Here is a 22,225-nt window from a genome sequence, read left to right as displayed (position 1 = left end):
GCGATCCCCCGAGCAGATGGACCATAATGAGACTGGTGAATAATTTTTCTGAGCAAGGAACAGTCGCAAGAAGGCCTTATCATCGAAACCCACCAGTTCGGACGGAGGAAACGATCGCTGCTGTAGCTGCAGCTATACAAAGCAATCCAAGGGTTTCAACTTTCAGCTTATCTGCTCAACTTGGTGTCAGCCGACAGTCTTTGCAAACAATAATGCACAAAGATTTAGACTTATTTCCCTACAAAATTCAAATGGTTAACAAACTGAATGCAGCAGACTTGCCGATTCGCTTGGAATTTTGCCAGAAGATCCTGCAAATGGTGGAAGAAGACCAAAACATGTTAAACTGCCTTTTCATGTCTGATGAGGCCCATTTCGATTTAAACGGCAATGTGAACAAACAAAATTGTCGAATATTGAGTACTTCTAACCCACAGATACTCCACGAGACGGAATTGGATCCTCTTCGCGTGACAGTGTGGTGTGCGGTTTCTTCACGCTGTATTGTCGGGCCTTATTTTTTTGAAGAAAATGGTCACACCGTTACGGTTACTGGAGACCGTTATTTGAAAATGCTGAAAGAATTTTTCTATCCAGAACTACGCCGAAAGAGAATTCCTTTCAACTCTGTGTGGTTTCAACAAGATGGGGCAACGTCTCACATAGCCCAGACTGTTATGACAGAGTTGCGACGAAAATTTCCCAATAAACTGATTTCAAGAAACTCCGAATTTCGTTGGCCCCCCAGGTCGCCTGACCTTACTGCACCTGACTTTTTCTTGTGGGGTTTATGTAAACAAGAAGTTTATAAAACAAAGCCAACAAATTTGGATGAACTAAAACAATCCATTCGGGCAACAATTGCGGCTATTCCTGTCGCAACTCTCAAAGCAGCAATGAACCACTTTTTACTAAGATGCCGCACATGTGTCACCGAGCATGGGGGGCATTTAAATTCAATTATTTTTTAAACTAGTTAAGCTACATTTAATAAAATTTAATGACCTTCAACTTGAAAAAAAAAATAAATGAATTCCATACACTAAAAAAAAAGTTATTTGAGTTTTTTAATGTAGCAAAATTCATCAGCCACCCTGTACTTATTTCCATTTGTATATTTTTACATACGTACGTATGTGAATTATCATCGCAATTATGACAGCTGTCGCAGACATATAAACAGAACACAACAATCGATACCCACACATATTTCTTATAATCCCGAAAATCTGGCTTTTCAAACAATTCATCATTTTTTTCCAATAAAGGCTGACATTTCAGTCGAAAAACCTCAAAGAACATGTAGACTTAGCAAAAGGATTACCGTACGGCCTGGCGGTGAGACACACCAAGTTTCTTGCCGCTTGTCGCTCGCAAACAAACACACATTCCCATATCAATAATTATGTGCATTCATATGTTCTCTCATCATATGTATGTGTTTACATTTACACCTAAAGCAGTGTGGAAATGTGGCCACTAGCCAATAAAAATAGGAAGTAAAAAAATTGTATGAACCCTTTGATTGCGATTTGCCTATCCGCATGACGCTCCAAGTGCTGACAACTACATTGATAATTGTCCTGTTTCGAAACATTGTGCATAAAATGTCAATGGCGTGTTACGAAATGTCAAAATATTTAGTCCGGTTTCTTACAAGACGTTGCATGTCCTGCGAAGGATTACAACAATTGTACACTGCATTCTGCGCGCTTGGCGTTACGCTGTAAATATCAGCTGGTTGAAAGGGTTATTTGCGAAGTTTTTTCTATTGTCCTGAAACGGTTTTCTTTAGCCTTCTTTGATTGCTTTAGACAAACGCTTGCATTGGTCCTGCGATAATGTTTCGCCACATGGGACAGTTGTAAGTGTCAACATGTTTATTTAAATGTAAATAAGGCGGTCATGGGACAAAGTTTCTGCGCAAGATAGTTGATCTTGTCAAGCTTGAGGTTGAAGAGCTAAGGCGTATGAAAGGTCTAGTGGCCTTTGCTTTGCTCAGAGTTTCATATATTACAAGTTTTCCTGCTAATAGGGTAGTAAGCAAATTGAAATCTCAGTAACGAGTGTTGTTGGAAAAAAGAATCACAGGTTACGGTTTGTCACAGTCCCAAGAAATAAAGCAATATAAAAACCAAAATAAATTAATAGTTAAAAGAAACGCCTTATTTTGTTCAAAGTTTCTGGAATTTGGTAAAATAAAAGTTAAAACTAGGAACAGAGTATTCCGATTATATTTTTGATACAAATATTAAATTAGTAGTAAACGAATTTCTTGAATATGGACTATAGCATTCTGGAATTCTTTTTTTTTTATTAAAATATACAAAATTCTTTGTTAGACTTTTTCGGAATATTGTTTATTTTATTATCAAAGTTTCCTGCATTCCTTAAAATGCAACTAATATTACAGTATTCTAATTCTATTTTGGATAAATAAATATATCAAAGCGAAATTCTCAAGAACACTTACATCAACCCTTTCGCGATATTGTTGCCATATGGCAACAGTAAACTTTAAAAGGCCGTCAACACTCTCTTGTAAAAAATATCAACTTTTTTGTTACATATTTTCAAAAATTGAAGTTTAATGGCTAAACAGAAATAAAATAAATAATAACCGCCCATTATATATCGGTAATACAACATTTTTAAAGAAAGCCTTCTGGCATATAGCACTTGTATTTTGCATTTTTAGATTTTTGAGGCATTTTGGGCAAATGTTTATTTGCGATTGAAACCAATACAAAACATTTGTTGCCATATGGCAACCCAAAAAAAAAAAATTACTTAACAAAAAAAAAAAAAAAAATTTATTTGTATTGTTATTGGTCCTAAAATAAATACTCAGACAAAAATTTGGATTTTTGGGATGGCGCAATAAAAAGATGTAGCGAAAGGGTTAACTGCTGACGCTCTCACTCGTTATTTAGATTTCGGCCTTTCACTTTGAAAGTATTATTTTTCCGAAGTAGTCCGAAGTTCACAAGGTTTTCGCAGCAACAATCACCGCCCGACAGCCAATGCCCTTTCGGTTATGGGTAATCGCCAAGCTGCACAATACATATTGGAGGAGAAGTTCGCTGTAAACTTGCCGAGTTTAATGAAATATACCATATATATTTTTACTACTACTAGTAGAAAATAAATTGTTTCTTTTTCTGAAGCCCTACATCAACTTCTACTCAGAATATTGTTTTTAAACGTTTAACTAATACAACAAAACATGGTATCAAATGAATGGCATGATAGCAAATCAATCAGAAGTATTGTTTTTGCTTTCATATTTTGAGAAATATACAATAATATTAATCTAGAAATGTTTTCCCCTTAAAAATTATTAAACAATTATTTCTCACTGACCTGCGATATAATATTCATATAAGTAAATTTTGTAGGCTCTTTCTCTTCTAAAGTCTTTCCATACCCTTAAGAACTATTACAATATTAAGAAATTATTTCTCGTTGACTTGCGATTTTATTAGTCTACTCCTCAGCTGGTACAACTAACAATGTTTGATTGCTTTATAAAAATTGTTCACAACAAAATTATTTGATATTTTCCTGTGTCAAATAATTTTCATGGCAATTAAAATAAAATCTTCACAAGTCATAAAAAACGAGTCCCAGACATGTTTAACCCTATCGCGCCATCATTGGGTTTACCATAGCTAACAAGAATTTAATTACTTTGCGTATCATCTTCGTTTTTTTTTTTTTTACTTCGGCCTCGCTTTCACTCTTAACGAACGGCTGCGCTCTGCGTGCACCGATGTTGCAGTAGTTTTCCTGATTGACATTCCGTCACTCACACAATGGGATTTGATGTTCTTCCCTTTAAATGTTGCATAAATAGGAAATGAGTTGCAGCCAGTCAATTTGGCATATTTTTTTCTTTCGATCCCAGCACTGGTTCTCACACATACTCGTACTCTAATGAATATGTATACGTGTATTTTCGCAGTGAGACTAATATATTTTGACAGCAGACACGCATAATCATTTGTCAGCCACATAGCTCATATATTTTTGTATAAAATATTGCATATGCGCCGTAATAAAAACAATGCTCTTGAAAATCGATACAAGCAACGTAAAAAATGGAACTGCAACATGCAGTTTGTGCGATGCTCACAATTCACCAAATTAACATATTTTTTTAACTCAGTGTGTTTAAAAAAAAAAATGAATGTTAGGAGTCTACTAATATTTTTTATTCGAAGAATACTACGTGGATTTGTTCTACCGATTTTCAAGCCAAATTAGCATAACCATTTTCCTGTAGTGAGAATTGTGTACAAAACTCGTAATCAGCGGTGCCTATAGACAAGCAAACCCTCTTTTCTTTTAGACAAAAATATCCTTCTTCTCACTTCGTAAGCGAACATTATACTCGTATTATGTTTCCCATACAACTAACATAAGCGCAGCGACCACAAAATCAACCGTACAAAATTTCCAGCAGGAACTGCCATTAATCGCACCCACAACTTCCTGCGACAGTCAAGCGATAGAAATTACGCCAAGCAATAATTTCCTTAAAGGAAGTACAAAAATCATTAGCCTACGCAAAGAGGTAATTCAGTGGCTTAGAAGCGTTGTTCTGGAACTGATAATAAAGATTCCGTGTTGTCTTTTTGTCATGCTTCGCTTACCGTTCGGTGGTACCTCTGCGCAAGGATATGTTGAGTAAGCGGACTGCGTCGGGGCGATGCAATGGCCAATCATTATATAAATTATTTGATAATTGTGCGAACCACCGTGCACGAGTTACATACGCCATATGTGCACACATACATACATATATGCATTTACCGATCTTCCTTTTTTGTTTTAATCAATTTGTTTTCTTGCAGCAGTGTCACCGAGTGGATATGTGAGGGTGTTATAATGTTGGTCAGGGTCAAAAATTAATGATGGGAAATAAATTTTAATCATTTTAATTTGATAAAAAGTCATACCCTTGCACACAAGTGCACGAGTATAAGAATTAGCGATAGAGAGGATCCCTTAAGAAAATGTAAAATATAAAATGAAAGGCCGGGCGGGTCCAAATTAAAAGTGCGGTAAAGAAGTTATAAAAGAAGGATGGGCATAGATCGAAACCTCCTTGGTTCTTAAACATAGGAGAAAATGTGCAAATATAAAATCAGAATAAGTTGTTGACTTTAATGGTTCTGCTGTGGCCGAGAATTGTTGTGAGGGAGAAACAATGACTTGTTGTTCGTTCCCGCCGTATTTGATTGAATGCTCTCTTCAATTTGATGAGTTGTGGTCGGCAGTGCTCACCGGTTTGGAATGGTTTCACTCGGTTTTAGCAGCTCATACTTCTGGTCCCACCGAATACGCAGCAAAATCATAAGCCATGCATATTCGGATTTGGAGTCAATGTGACGGGTTGACCGCGTTTCACATATAATTACCTGAGCTTGGCGTTGTCATAATAAAATCCATCTATTCTTCCCAATAACAATACGATGCAAAATAAATACTTTGTACCGTTGAAACAGCTTACCGTGAATAAAGTATCGTAAGCAAAAAATTTACATTTCCAATAACTATTTGGACTATTTTCTAAACGTATTTTAAAAGCATGTTCTTATTTTTCACCTGTGACAAAATAAGTTTGCTTCCTAAAACCAAGTCATATAGTAATTTTCTTCAGTCATCTACATACGAATATTTAACAGTTATAGCTTTACCAAGATGGCCGCTATATACTAACAAAGTTCCAGCGCTCTTAATGAGAAGCCCAATAAATATCAAATTTGTTTGTAAAAATGTACCACAAGCCTAATTCCTTGTACTTGACTCGCAGTTCATAAAAATTATGTCATTAGAAAACATGTTGTATATTTCAAAACTAATCAAGTAATCAAAAGCAATTTAATGCATTCTCAATGGAACACCTCAAAAACCTGAAAAAAGTTAGTACATTGTTATTAAAAGGGCAGTGAAACGTTTTAGATAAAGTAGAACTACAACAAAATTAAACGCAAAGAGATACAGGTTATATCAAGGCGAGTGCCATATGGTCGGTCGGCCAATTGAATGAGAGCAATAATTTCATGCAATTAGTTGTTGGAATGCGAGCAGCAAATTACTAGTTGAGCAGCAAATTACTAGTTGAAGAACTGCAAGTAAATTAAATAAAAAAAATCGGAAAAAACGATGCAACTGCAACTAGGATGCACAACGGTAAGGCACCGGTACATCTATGACATGATGTCAAAGCGTTGCGCTACCCACGCGCGTGTGCTCAGCGAGTATCAGATGGATCAGATCGCATGTGTGTCCGACATACTAGGGTGACAGGCAAATGACAGCGCACCGTGCGAGGTGACAAGTTTTTTTTGTTTTGTGTTTTTACTATTTTGTTTATTTGTTTGTGTAAAAGATATGCGCATCAATGTCAGCCCAATATGCTTTATTGCTGGCAGGACCAACAAGCATACGAATATAAGTACATCACATAAGTCTAAATGCAAGCACACGCAATCAACATTGCAATTGTACCCTATTATGTGCACGTAATTATAGCTTGCGCATTATTATAAAAAATAGAGTATATTGAAATTAACTGCATATATTACACCTACACATGTGCACAATGTTCAAAAATGCCCGGTTTTGTCGTTGCCGCCTTGTATTCTACCGCCGTTGATGCAGGCATTTCCTCTGACAAGGAATTATTTGGGATCCATCACAAACGATAGCCAAATATATGTACGTACCCTGTTGTATGTCACACAACTGACAACTTAAGCACATTTACATCAAAAATACTAAAATTCGTCAAAATAAAAGGAGATAAAAAATGCATTTCGCATTATCTGGAGTGTGATTGGTTCTTGGTTTGTAGGAACTTTTTTAATTTGGTGCTTCAATGCATCTTCAAAGTAGAAAATCCGCTAAGAGGGATTCGATTATGTTATGTTTGCGGATCATCAGATTAACCACATATATTCCATGGTATAGGCTTACTGCAAAAGTATAATAGCGTTCGCAGGTTGATGATCGAATGATCTAATGCAGTGGTCGCCAACCCGTCGATCGCGACCTACCGGTAGCTCGCAAAGGCAATTCTGGTAGCTCGCGCTGCTCACGTTGCAAAAAATCCAAAAGTCTGAAAATCATACCAGTATTAGCAAATTTCAAAAATTTTCATAATAAATAGATAAACAGCGGCAACACTGCGGTAAGCGATTTCGCGCCGACAAACACGACGCGAAGTCGCGTCTCCGTTCTAGAATCGGCTGGAACCGATTAGCGTGTTCGAGAATTTTTTGGCTTTATATATACGCAATGCACGTCGACATTGCGCTCAATTTAATACTGAACGGCATTATCAACGTTCTGCGTGCAGCGGTTGGGTTAGAGTTCGAAACATATTGGCAAGCAGTAGTAAGAAGGCGAAGACATACCATTTCCATTCGGAATGGGAAGAACAATACTTCTTCACAGAAGTTAAAGGCAAAAGTGCTTGTTTGTTATGTAACACATCTGTGTCAATTCCTAAAAAAGGAAATATTGAGAAGCATCATAAAACTGTACATTCGAATTTTGAGAAGGCATTCCCGTTAAATTCTGCCACCAGAAAAGAAAAACTGAAACATTTAAAAATCCAGTTAATTGGACAACAGTCAATATTTTTGAAAACAATCGACAAAAATAAGGCTGCAACTGAAGCATCTTATCGTGTTTCCCAGATAATTGCACAAAAGAAAAAACCTTATGAAGACGGGGAAATCATAAAACAAGCATTTTTGGAAGCTGCAGATTCTTTATTCGCCAACTTTAGAAATAAAGACGAAATAGTGTCTGCTATAAAATCTATGCAACTTTCTGCTAATACAGTGATGAGGCGAGTAGAAGTAATGAGCAATGATATTTTTTTACAGTTAAGAAGTGACTTGGATAACTGTATTTATTTTTCAACTGGATGAATCAACAGATGCAGTTGACACCTCACAAATGGGCATATTTGTCAGGATGGCTTTTAGTGATTTTACAATTAAAGAAGATCTTTTGAAGTTTATTCCACTCAAAGGACATACTACTGGGCTAGAGCTGTTTTCTCATTTAAAAAATCTCATCTCTTCTGAGAAAATTCCAATATCAAAAATGGTAGGCCTGACAACTGACGGTGCTCCAGCTATGGTGTGTTGTGTTAAGGGGCTCGTGGCGCTATGTCAAAAGGATGAAAGTTTTCCACAATTTCTTAGTTACCACTGTATTATACATCAGCAAGCATTATGTGGAAATTTTCTAAACTTGAACAACGTTATGAAACTGGTGGTGAAAATTGTGAACAAGATTAGAGCTCAAGCGTTACAAAGAAGATTATTTAAAACCTTAGCTGATGAAATTGACTGTCAATACGGAGAGCTACTTCTTCACTCTGAAGTGCGATGGTTAAGCAGAGGACGAGTGCTCAAACGTTTCTATGATGTCCTGCCTGCTATACTCCAATTTTTCAAAGAACGCGATGAACCGATTCCTGAACTGGAAAATTCGACTTGGCTCAGAGATTTTGGTTTTCTTGTGGACATTACAGAGAAATTAAATGAGCTTAACTTGCAGCTTCAAGGCAGGGATAAAGAATTAGCGGAAATGATTTCTGATATAAATGCATTTATTACAAAACTTGAATTTTGGGAACAAAAAATAAAAAAACCGCGATACTAAGCATTTTCCTATTCTTTCCGAAAAGATATCAAAAAATCTATTAGAGCCCTATGACAGTAAATATCATATGGAAATAGTTTCTAACTTGACGGAAAACTTCAAAAATCGTTTCAAGGATTTCAGCAAAATTGCTTTAGTGACGCAATTTGTTGTTTCACCCTTCACGGACATTGATATACAACAGTTTGCAACTTGTGTTATGAACAACTTTGGCGAAGACATTGCTGTGACAGAAATGGAACTGATTGCTTTTTAAAGTGACTTGACTTTAAAATCTTTAGGTTCAAATACAAAATGTATATGGACTTTAGTAAGTAAAGATAAGTATTCAGTTTTATATCGTGTTGCGTTGAAAGTGAAAGCGTTATTCAGTTCAACTTATTTGTGTGAATCTTCTTTTTCCAATAAGAAATTTATTAAAAACTAGCAAACCCGGCCCCCTTCCCTGGGCACACTAAAATACAATAGATATGGTTTAGAACAGAAAATATATGGTTTTCATATTATTTATTTCTTTATTCTTTATTCAAGCGCTTTGGCATAAACAATATTTTTTGTTTTTCTATTTGTTTTTGAGTAAATATAAAATATAAATTGAAAATCAGGAAAAAAGAAGATTGTTTTTAAATTTCAAATCAACGCATATGAATAAACAATCGTCTTTTTTCCTGATCATCCATGAATTTTTCGTTTCAATTTATATGTTTTATTAAGCATTGGAGCTTTTTAACCATTATCCATTTATATTTTTCAAAAAAAAAAAAACGAAAAAAATTGTTTTTTCCACGAACACATAATTTCATTCGGATTTCACATTAAATTCTCAAATTTCGTAAGAAATTATTCACTGTTCCAAAATCCACTCCAAAAAAATTCACAAACAATTTTTACATGTTGCACTTACGTTTTTTCCTTATGGCATCCAAATCAGAAAGAAATATTGACACATTGTAACTCACACTGTCAATTTGACAGTTCAGTTCCGCCCCAAGCGTTAAAAAAGTAAGCGACATTATGGCTGGCTCAAAAGAACGCTGTACCCGTTGCCACTGCTCCGAATTACAACCAAACTTTACGAAACCCATTTTCAATACTTACTTAACAATGTGCATAAGTTTGGTTTAATTCGGTGCAAAGACACGGCGGGTCCACGTTTTGGCATATATTTCGAGACCCTAGTCATCAATAGGTATGAAAATTACCCCGTATTAAAGCACTTATCAACAGCTTTCATTTGATACCCATATTGTACATACATAACCAAAGGTTACCCGGGTCCACGTTTTGACCTATATCTCGAGACCCCAGTCACGTAGCGGCATGAAAAATACTCTGTACTAAGGCATTCACCAACAGCTTCAATTTGATATCCATATTGTACAAACACATTCTAGGCTCCACGTTTTGGTCTCTATCTCGAGACCCTAGTCACGGAGCGGCATGAAAAATACTCTGTACTAAAGCATTCACCAACAGCTTTCATTTGATACCCATATTGTACATACACATCCGAAGGTTACCCGGGTCTACGTTTTGACCTATATCTCGAGACCCTATCTACCAATAGGTATTCAAACTATACGGAAATCATCTTCAATACCTACTTAAAAATGTGTGTAAGTTTGGTTTAATTCGGTTCAAAGACATGGCGGGTCCACGTTTTGGCATATATTTCGAGACCCTAGTCATCAATAGGTATGAAAATTACTCCGTATTAAAGCACTTATCAACAGCTTTCATTTAATATCCATATTGTGCAAACACATTCTAGGGTCCACGTTTTGGTCTCTATTTCGAGACCCTAGTCACGGAGCGGATGGAAATACTCTGAACTAAAGCATTCACCAACAGCTTCCATGTGATACCCATATTGTACATACACATGCGAAGGCTACCCGGGTCCACGTTTTGACCTATATCTCGAGACCCTATCTACCAATAGGTATCCAAACTATACGGAAACCATCTTCAATACCTCCTTAACAATGTGCATAAGTTTGGTTTAATTCGGTGCAAAGACACGGCGGGTCCACGTTTTAGCATATATTTCGAGACCCTAGTCATCAATAGGTATGAAAATTACCCCGTATTAAAGCACTTATCAACAGCTTTCATTTGATACCCATATTGTACATACACGACCAAAGGTTACCCGGGTCCACGTTTTGACCTATATCTCGAGACCCCAGTCACGGAGCGGCATGAAAAATACTCTGTACTAAAGCATTCACCAACAGCTTCAATTTGATACCCATATTGTACATACACATCCGAAGGTTACCCGGGTCCACGTTTTGACCTATATCTCGAGCCCTATCCACCAATAGGTATCCAAACTATACGGAAGCCATCTTCAATACCTACTTAAAAATGTGTGTAAGTTTGGTTTAATTCGGTTCAAAGACATGGCGGGTCCACGTTTTGGCATATATTTCGAGACCCTAGTCATCAATAGGTATGAAAATTACTCCGTATTAAAGCACTTATCAACAGCTTTCATTTAATATCCATATTGTGCAAACACATTCTAGGGTCCACGTTTTGGTCTCTATTTCGAGACCCTAGTCACGGAGCGGATGGAAATACTCTGAACTAAAGCATTCACCAACAGCTTCCATGTGATACCCATATTGTACATACACATGCGAAGGCTACCCGGGTCCACGTTTTGACCTATATCTCGAGACCCTATCTACCAATAGGTATCCAAACTATACGGAAACCATCTTCAATACCTCCTTAACAATGTGCATAAGTTTGGTTTAATTCGGTGCAAAGACACGGCGGGTCCACGTTTTAGCATATATTTCGAGACCCTAGTCATCAATAGGTATGAAAATTACCCCGTATTAAAGCACTTATCAACAGCTTTCATTTGATACCCATATTGTACATACACGACCAAAGGTTACCCGGGTCCACGTTTTGACCTATATCTCGAGACCCCAGTCACGGAGCGGCATGAAAAATACTCTGTACTAAAGCATTCACCAACAGCTTCAATTTGATACCCATATTGTACATACACATCCGAAGGTTACCCGGGTCCACGTTTTGACCTATATCTCGAGCCCTATCCACCAATAGGTATCCAAACTATACGGAAGCCATCTTCAATACCTTCTTAACAATGTGTGTAAGTTTGGTTTAATTCGGTGCAGACACGGCCGGTTAGCGAACACACACAAAAAGTTGACTTTATTTTATATATAAGATTTTTTTCAGTTTGTGTCCGAAAAATCCAAATATCTTACGGAACCCTATTTTTTTCCAAAATAAAATGTAATCCATGTTACTCCTGGATAATGTAGTTTTCGAATGGTGAAAGAATTTTTAAAATCGGTCCAGTAGTTTTTGAGCCTATTCGTTACAAACAAACAAACAAACAAACAAACAAACAAAGTTTTCCTCTTTATAATATTAGTATAGATAAATACCGCAATCGGCTTACAGATATACCGGGTGCTTCAAAAAAATGTATACACACTTTGAACTTCCATAGAAAATTTATTTACCGGTCTACAAAGTTAAATTTCAGGAAAATAGAAAGCTGAAAGTCCAATGTAAATGAAACATAAATAACAAATGTTAATACTGTTCAAATTGGTGACCTGCAGCATCAATACATTTTTGAGTACGAGTCACCACAGATTCTGTACATCGTATCAAAACGTCCAATGAGATTTCTCTACACACTGCTTGAATCTCATTCCAAAGAATGTCTAGGTTACGTGGTTTACGTTTGTACACCTCATCTTTTACTGTGCCCCACAAGAAGAAATCCAGTGGTGTAAGGTCTGGAGAGCGTGCTGGAAACTCGATTGGCCCCCTGCGTCCTGGCCCGCCAAATTTTGATCCAGGTAAGCAAAAATGTATTGATGCTGCAGGTCACCAATTTGAACAGTATTAACATTTGTTATTTATGTTTCATTTACATTGGACTTTCAGCTTTCTATTTTCCTGAAATTTAACTTTGTAGACCGGTAAATAAATTTTCTATGGAAGTTCAAAGTGTGTATACATTTTTTTGAAGCACCCGGTACATTTGGATAACTGTATTCGAATGACTGTATCAAATTATACTGCAAATATTAAAAAAATTATCGATGAGTCAGAATGTCAACCTTCTCATTAAATATGCTCTTTTTATCTGCCCATATTTTATTTATATAATAATGTACTATTACTGTTTTGTTGTTTTTTTAAGTCGCTTGTGATTTGCCATTATGACTGCAAAAAATTTTGTTACGATTGATGATAGGTGTGAACATGGATGTAGTTATGCATAAGTATAAGCACTACAAGTCATAAGTTTATTATATATAGAACGTATATTAGTAAAATAAATACATGTATTGTATGTCGAATATAACTGTGTATTATTTAATTTATGTTGGCTTGTGCAAGTAGCTCGCTGTTTATTTCAAAATCTTGAAAGTAGCTCAACACATTGAAAAGGTTGGCGACCACTGATCTAATGTATATGTGAATGCAGTATTTGAGAACGAAAACTAACAATAGGGTTATTTCGTTTCCCCAAGCGTATTTGTGAGCGAGTTATGTGACTAAAAAATGCAGGCCGTAGTTTAAAGTTGCGTTTTATTTAACCAGAATCCTAAGTTTATTCTGTTAGCTTCAAACTGTGCAGAGGAAATCTTAATACTCGTATAGTTAACTGGTAGAGAGAATAGCATAGCTGTTCGAGAGGCATAATGTTACTCCCCCTTGCCCATTCAGAAGTACGTGTATATATATTTCGATGTTCATTAAATAATTACGCACTCATACCACATCACTAAGGCAACGTCACTAAATCCGCTCATTTTGAATGTTTTCATGTACGGTACGGTCGAATTAAGTTATTGATAATGGACTTAAGAAGTCAAATGTTTTAGCTAAAACTAATGTGATTTTTGGTGTGAAATAACTATTTTTATAAAGACTAAGTTAAAAAAAATGTCATGCTCAATCACAGGAAAATGACATCCACAGATCCCAGCAGTTAAAAAACTTAAGGCACAGATTGGAGAAATAATAGAAATTTAGATTGTGGAAATGCAGTAAAAATCTAGAGAAGAGAACGTGGAAATTTACTCGGTAGTGGAACATACAAAGGCAACAATCATTGTGGAATAATTAGAGTCAGAACATATTTCAAAATACTCTGCTCCTGCGGCGCGAAGAAAAAGAACTTAAACTTTAAGGTGTTCGGGCTGTTTTCGTGGAGTGATTAGACATTTTCGTGAGCTGATACAACTTTAACATGGAGCTGAAAATTCAAGTCTCAAGGTGAGTTTGGGTAAATTGAAAAAATATTGTAAAAGTTATATCAGTTATATGACAAAATACGTTTACCTGCCATTCAAACGATTTTCCATATTTATTATAGCCAATTCTAAATCAACTGATATGCAAAAACTGCTTATCTTTGAAGTATAGGGTTGTTCAATAGGTGCGCTTCAACTTTTTCCGATAGGGAGGGCGAACGACGCAATATTTTTTATTTTTCGCTTGTCATTTGTAAACTTCATTAGTATACATTTCATCATGGAACGCTACACACTTGAGCAACGATTGCAAATCGTGCAAATTTTTTATGAAAATAATCATTCTGTTGCTGCTACTTTAAGCGCATTACGGCCATTTTACGGTCCATTTAACAAGCCGTCCCGTTTTGGGGTTATGTGAAGTCATTGGTCTACAGTAACAAGCCGGCGACGATTTGTGAGCTCAGAGCCAATATTGAAAGCGAAATTGCTGGAATTTCGGCCGATTTATGCAAAAGAGTGGTCGAAAATTGGGTTCAACGATTGGACTTCGTAAAACGTGCACGCGGTGGTCATGCAAAAGAAATCGAATTTCATACTTAAATGTATATGTTCAAACTCGATAATAAAAAAAAAATTAGTTAAAAAAGTCAAACCGTTTGTGTTTTATTCAAAAAAGTTCAAAAGTCGAAGCGCTGTTACTGAAAAACCCTGTACGTAGTAAAAGAAAATATTGGCATATCTGCGCATGCTCAGGGCTTAGCTGTTAATTTTCTCAGCTATTGTTTAGCATACAGTCAGACACTCGAGTTTATGAAGGACGTCACCACAGGCGATGATGCTCTGCATTCATTTGAGTTACTCAACTTCCTCATATAAAAAGAACAGCTGCGTCTAACTGCAATGATGAAGATTACTTCATCGTCTGACTGATCAGCCGGCAGATGGAAAGGTGCGAAAGACTTTAATACGCATAACGTTGCATTAAGAACGGTAACTACTGACCGTTGTAGAATGCAGGCCGCAAGACGCACGAAAGTGCATTTCTTTGTTCTTCCCTTCATTTTATACCCATTTGTAGGCGCACGCTCGTAAAAATCGCACTGAATTAGATCGGCTGCCGTCATTACGATTTGATGAAGTTCCTTTGATTTTTCTCGCATTTTTTGTTTCATACACATTTTTATGCCATTGGCACGTGGAATGGTTCATAAATGGTTTTGTAAAATATTAAAGCGATAAATTCGGCCTATCAATTAGACTCGTTTAAAAAAAGACAGCTGCCGAATTTGATTGAGTTCGTAGATGACTGTATAGAACATGAATATACATACATACATATGTAGATATGTATATGAAAAAAGTTATGCATAAAATATTGTGTTGAAAAATTTTTGTCCCAGTATTTGAATATGGAAAAGTCTCATTTGCCTCACTAAATTGAGTTGAATTAAAATAATTGAACGTTAAAATTAGTTCTGTTCTGTATGGCATTTAAAAAATAAATTAAGTTGCTCTTAAAAATCCTCCGCGATGCAGATTGTTTCCTTTAAACAATTCGGCTCGCTTTTTTTGTAGGTAGCTACGGCTTTTTGTAGCGCATAATTTATTTGCAAAGACTTAAATTAGTTTAGTACACTACAAGGCGTTTCCAAAGGGAGTTGCCAATAAGACGTTTGACATTTATCGAATTTTCTGACACCAAAGCTATAGAAAACTATATTTTCACACGTAAGCAACATTCGCTCGAAAGCTAATCAAAAATCCTCCCCTGTACGCACACCACGATTTCTTGTTCCTATTCTTCATAGACTCATCAATGGAATTTCAACAGCATGGACTCATCAACAAATCAGCAACGAAATGTGCAAAATGCACGCTTCAACGCACTCACTGATCAGCAAACAACGCTCTCTGCCTTAAAAAGAAAAGGTAATGCGCAAATTAACTGCTGAAGTTACTCCTTTGAATAGATGCAAGACAAAATCATGTCAAATTTATGATGAAAGCGCTTTGCAAAAACACATTAGGATTCTTTATTTTTGTTTCGGCTGGAAATTCGAGGGCTTTGACTCATCCAACATACAAAACGATTGGACAATCATGCAATGATCCAATGAATTTACGAGTATCTACAAATTTGAGAGCGTCAATGGGCAATAAAATTGCATACCCTTCTATTCGTCTCAACATCCTGCCATCATGCAATTGGAGTATCTCGCAGCCTTGAGGGCAGATTAAAAGGAAACAATAATAAAAGGGTATGACAGTCTTATGACTTTCGCCTCTATTGAACGTAGTTTTCCCAAGATTATCGCATAGTTTACGATATCATATTTTGCATTCATTGATTGTTTCTGTCAATAAAATATCAAATGTCAAATCAAACATTCAATTTCTCATCGTATGTGAGGATTTTTGCAGCCATATAAATACTCGAAAGCCCACAGTATTTTTCGTTTCACCCAGAACAAAACTTCGCAGCACTTAATAGTATTCCTGCTTTTATTACACTTACAGGTACATGCATAATCTTCTTGATTTTTTCATTTATAGTTCTTGATTCACTCATATTATTTTTATTAATAATTATTATTACCACAAACAAACAGATTTACATTCTTAAAATAAACAAAAATAAATGCAACAATTTCTTTCATGGATTTGTATGAAAATTCTGGGCGTACAAAAATATATTTATGTAGGCACACTTCCCATTTCTGTATCGTTTTTCATCCCTAAGACACGTTTTAGCGGAAGGCTAACGCAATCAGGCTATCAGTTTAGTTAGTGCACAGCATCTAGTAAAGTCTATTTCATTGTTGGCATAGCCACGGCCGCCTGCGTGTGTGTCACGTCCGTTTCGCGCCACAGTTGAGTCACAGTCTTGGTTTGCGTGTAGAATTTGATGCCCATTTTACCGTAGAAGTGGTGGTCGCCGCGGAAAGAGCCACGTGTGCCAGTAAAGGAGAACATGGGCAATGGCACAGGAATAGGAACATTCACACCCACTTGTCCGACATCGATCTCGTTAATGAATTTGCGTGCGGTGGCACCATTTGTGGTGAAAATCGCGGTGCCGTTGCCGTAAGGGTTCGTATTGACTGTTTGAATGGCTTCATTCAGAGTATCGACATTCAAAATAACAAGAACGGGTCCAAAAATTTCCTCTTTGTAGCACTGCATATCGGGTGTGACATCAGTAAGAATGGTAGGGCCGACAAAGTAGCCATCCTTATAGCCAGATACCTCAACGTTGCGTCCGTCGAGAATAAGCTTAGCGCCCTCCTTTACACCAGACTCAATCAGATCGTGAATACGTTTTTTCGATTGTGCGCTGATTACTGGTCCTACATCAGTTCCAGGCACGTGTCCGGCGTTCACCTTCAGCTTTTTGGCACGCTCTACCAAGTCTGGAATCCACTTCTGTGCTTCACCGACAAACACCGCAGTGGAAAGCGCCATGCAACGTTGACCTGCAGCGCCGAATGCGGCACCGGCTAATTGGTTCAAGGTATTTTCTTTGTTTGCATCAGCGATGATGACACCATGGTTCTTGGCGCCCATGTTGCTCTGCACACGCTTACCATTTTTGCCAGCGCGTTCGTAAATATACTTTCCTGCAGCGTCAGATCCTACAAAGGACACAGCTTTGATCTCAGGCGCGTCGCAGATGAAGTTGACAGCATCGTGTTGGCCATGAATTACGTTAACGACACCGGGTGGGCAGCCAGCTTCGTTTAACAGGTCCATTAACATCATAGTCGATCCAGGCACACGCTCCGACGGTTTCAGAAGCATTGTGTTGCCGCAGGTAATGGCGACAGGAAACATCCAAAGTGGGATCATGGCAGGGAAGTTGAAGGGCGCAATACCGGCGGTGACACCCAAAGGCAAGACTAACGAGAAGGTATCCATGTCACGTGCTACATTAGAAACAGTCTCTCCCATGGCGAGAGATGGAATGCTGCATGAATGCTCCACCACCTCTGTTGTGGCGAAAATAAAGAAATTAAATTAATTTTTTCAAGGAATAGAAAAAAATTAATTTATAGCAACTTACGTAATCCGCGTAACACATCACCCTCGGCATCAGCCAGTGTCTTACCCTGTTCCTTAGTGATGTTATTGGCTAATTCACCCATATTCGCTTTGATCAATGCCTGCAACCTGAACATGACCTGCTGGCGGGACAGCACGGATTGCTGGCTCCAGGATTTGAAGGCCTTCTTGTTAGACTCCAAAGCCGTTTGCATCTCAGCTTGGGTGCATTTTGGAACATGGTTGATGACCTCATTGGTGGCGGGATCGTGCAAATCAATCCATTCTTTGGTTTGCGACTCCACAAATTTTCCATCGATGAACATTTTGGTTGTGGCGGGCGATGAGCTGTAACCGCGCTTACCCAACAAACGGCACTGAAACAATAAAGAGAAAAATATTTCAGTAACTTAATACCAACTGGTCCAACATCACCAGACAGTCTTTCGCAGAAAATATGAAATGCCAAAAACTTCTAATCTAATTATAATAAAAAATAAATTATTTGAAATCACGCTTCTTTTACTAAGATTACTACATATTTGCTTAGATTTGTACCATTTTCCATTCCTTCCGACTTTAATTCATCGCTTTCACTTATTGATTGCATTCTTTATGGGTAGGTCTATGAACCGTTAAAACATGATAATTAGATGATTAAAAACACTAGCCGTTGCAATGTTAATTGATTTGACATTGCACAGTCGATGTTTTTAAAAGTCAACACCATTGCCTACACTGTAAAAATTAAAGTGCTTGAATACTAAGTGGTGTCCAAGAATAGGAATTCGCCAGCAAACACATAAACGTGTGCGATTGAGAGAGTGAAGATCTGAAGATAAGTAGATATTTGTGCATACAAATGCTGGACTGTCTCCAAACTAACGCAGAACTAGATCATTTTGGTACAAGTCCGTGCTCAATATTTGGCAAGTAAGCTAGGCATGAGCTTCCCTTACTACACTTTTAGGGACGAGTTAAATTTTGTGCAAAAATATATTACTACAAGTTAACAATCGGCGTTTAAAGTATGGAGAATTGGCATAACATTTACGAGGTGCCAGATATTTTCTAATATTTATTTACCTTAATTTAATATGTAGATTATTATGGATAGCCAATTCAACAAGATAACTTATATATTATATTATTAGGAAATATATTGCTTTTGTAACAATCACTTTATTCCTCCGTTCTTCTGTTTTGCACAAGTTAAAAACGAAATGGCTCCATCGCTTAAATTGGCCACTAATTTAGTTTTGAAAATGATAAACTGGTCTTTTTCTAGAATTCAATATAAAAAAATAATTAAATTTTCCATATTCCGTTATATTTTATATTTCATTATTCCTTAATATTATTTCTTAAGTTCCATACTTCGCCGCTAATTACTCTTCTAAATTATAAAAGTGATAGGCTCATCCTCAGAATTTAATTTTATTTAATTTAGGTATTGCATGCATAATCGCAGATATTAATGTGCATACATATGTTCTGAATATCAAACTTGTTCGCTTTCACAAGCCATTAAAATAACTGTATTTGCACGTGCGACGACTAGAAGCATTATATGCCTTTAGTACACATGTTTTTAGGTTTATGCACAAACAAAATGTATGCACATGTGCATATATATGTACACAAATAAAGTGGTATTGACTATGCCGGCTTTAATGCCGATAAACAATAAATTCGAGCTTACACTTGAACTGATAATATCTATGTAAGCAGACATCTCTGTGTGCCGAAGAAACAGCGAGAGAGTTCTCCATTTCTATAAACGTGCCCACAAATTAGATTACGTAACCATAAATACGACGAAACTTTATTCTCACAACGACTATAAGCAAACAAACAAACAAAAGTGTCATATAAGCAAATAAATACAAAAACAATCGTTTTGTTCAATTACACTGCTTATTGGATTCGTATTCATTCTCATAGTAATCTCACCTCAGCGCCAATTAAACGAACCAAAGACATCTTATCAGTATTTATCCACGTCACACCAGAATTCTTAAAACAAATTGGAATAAATTTATATTTTATACAACCAGTGGCGAAGACCGATCAAACCAAACTTCCTGGTGGTTCGACTAGAACTAAAATGAATTTCGACTGCTGGCCACAAGAACAGCGAATGATGACTTTTACTAGTTGGCGACGTTAGCCGAGCGCATACACCCCATTTACACACGGAGACATCTGGAAGGGAGACACTGGAAATTCTCTTTTCATGTCTCATTCGCGGGCACACGGGCAAAATTGTTTTCGGCGACATTTTGACATTTAATACTTTAGCATCGTATGGTTCGGATGTATTCTCGCACACGCTTACATGTAAAGCGGAAAACGTTCGTCAACAATTTCTTAAATATATGAATGAAAAATGCAAACTGGTTAAATAATAAATAATTTGTTGTTTTTTTTATTGAAATATATTTATAAATTCTTATACTTGAATAAAAAAAATTAAATTAAAAATACTTCATATGTAAATAATTAACTTAAAATTAACTTGAGTATCTAGAAATGCAGGGAAAAATTAGAAATGAACATAAACATGTCCCATAACTATTTTAAATTATACCTAATTTACTAGCAAAAATAATCGTGCATTTCCCAAGCAGCGTTCGGATGTTTGTCATCGTTGTTTTCTTCCGTTTGTATGAAAACCAACACATAACTTAGAACTTTCTTCCACAAAAGCAGAAAACGAATGAAGCAACTGTCAAAAATTGCTTTAAGATTGGAAATACGAATAAGAAGAGCAAAGCGTGTCGCCAGTACAGGAGACAAATTCCCTTCCCTCTTCCCCGGCCGTCCTTCACCACCGAACAAAATGTTTCCCTTCCAGTGGAGACATCGTGTAAATGGGCACATAGTTGGGAGCAGGTCGTCTCCATTCCAATAGGGGCCATTTGGCGTTTTATTGCGCTCGCAGAGAGAGCCTCTATATTCACTGTTTATTTATTACACCCGATTTACACGAGGAGACATCTGGAATGGAGACACTGGAAATTCTCTTTTCATGTCTCATTCGCGGACACACGGGCAAAATTGTTTTCGGCGACATTTTGACATTTAATACTTTAGCATCGTCTGGTTCGGATGTATTCTAGCACGCGCTTACATGTAAAGCAGAGAGCGTTCGACAACAGTTTCTTAAATATATGAATGAAAAATGCAAACTGGTTAAATAATAAATAATTTGTTGTTTTTTTTATTGAAATATATTTATAAATTCTTATACTTTAATAAAAAAAATTAAATTAAAAATACTTCATATGTAAATAATTAACTTAAAATTAAACTGAGTATCTAGAAATGCAGGGAAAAATTAGAAATCAACATAAACATGTCCCATAACTATTTTAAATTATACTACTTTACTAGCAAAAATAATTGTGCATTTCCCAAGCAGCGTTCGTATGTTTGTCATCGTTGTTATCTTCCGTTTGCTTGAAAACCAACACTAACTTAGAACTTTCTTCCACGAAAGAAGAAAACGAATGAAGCAACTGTCAAAAATTGCTTTAAGATTGGAAATACGAATAAGAAGCACAAAGCGTGTCGCCAGTACAGGAGACAAATTCCCTTCTCTCTTCCGCGGCCGTCCTTCACCCCCGAACAAAATGTTTCCCTTCCAGAGGAGACATCGTGTAAATGGGCACTTATTAATCTAATGGAAGACCGAATGCGGAGCGTACAGCTGATGTTAAGTATTATTTGTATGGGAGAACATATATGTATGTATGCATTTTTGTGCTGGGGAAAACAAAATCCAAGTAAATAAATTTTTAAATATTTAAATATATCGCTCATTTGCTGCAACGTCGTCATAACTCAAAAATTGTGATTTTACAGGAGACCCATTTTTCAGTTTTTAAATTGTTTAATATATATTAAAATTGTATATGAAAAGAAAATTATGGTTAAATTTGCTGAAATAGCATCTTGTTAAGACGTATATGTAAATTAAAGGTTGAAATGTATAATGAACTTTTTTCTGTAGCTTCAAAAGTACTCCGAGTTTTTCTTATGACGTTGTTGCTGCAAAAATAGGTTTTATGGTCTGACATAATTAAAATTGTGACGTTACTGCAAATAACAAAAAGTTTTATAGCTGAAAATCTATTGCAAATTCTGACTTGTGACTGTATTATATTTGCACCTTACTAAACATTATAAGAGACAAAAATATGGATATTAAATAAAATTTATTGCAT

General features: G+C 36.5%; 2 protein-coding genes across 3 annotated transcripts in view; one reads left to right on the top strand and one right to left on the bottom strand.

The window, feature by feature from the left end:
• The window catches only part of LOC129239632 (uncharacterized), a 34,170-nt gene that overhangs the window by 5,192 nt on the left and 6,753 nt on the right, over positions 1 to 22,225 (top strand). Inside the window, exon 2 of the transcript XR_008581873.1 lies at positions 13,664 to 13,977. The gene's annotated coding sequence lies outside the window, so the exon portion shown is untranslated. The remainder of the gene's footprint in view (positions 1 to 13,663; positions 13,978 to 22,225) is intronic.
• LOC129239633 (probable methylmalonate-semialdehyde dehydrogenase [acylating], mitochondrial) lies at positions 16,480 to 20,109 on the bottom strand. 2 transcript variants are annotated; one of them, XM_054875288.1, is made up of 4 exons: positions 19,950 to 20,109; positions 19,699 to 19,836; positions 18,019 to 18,373; positions 16,480 to 17,944 (listed from the first exon to the last, which is right to left on the bottom strand). In XM_054875288.1, the coding sequence occupies exons 2-4, from the start codon at positions 19,729 to 19,731 to the stop codon at positions 16,767 to 16,769; spliced, it is 1,566 nt and encodes a 521-aa protein (XP_054731263.1). In that variant the 5' UTR covers positions 19,732 to 19,836; positions 19,950 to 20,109; the 3' UTR covers positions 16,480 to 16,766. The 2 variants fall into 2 exon arrangements, with proteins under 2 accessions (XP_054731263.1, XP_054731264.1); XM_054875289.1 differs by lacking the exon at positions 19,699 to 19,836 and having other exon boundaries at positions 16,481 to 17,944.

Source organism: Anastrepha obliqua, chromosome 2 (assembly GCF_027943255.1).
Source record: "Anastrepha obliqua isolate idAnaObli1 chromosome 2, idAnaObli1_1.0, whole genome shotgun sequence".
Taxonomy (NCBI): domain Eukaryota; kingdom Metazoa; phylum Arthropoda; class Insecta; order Diptera; family Tephritidae; genus Anastrepha; species Anastrepha obliqua.
The sequence above is the reverse complement of the archived record's forward strand: the minus strand, read 5'-3'. Positions and strand labels throughout refer to the sequence as shown.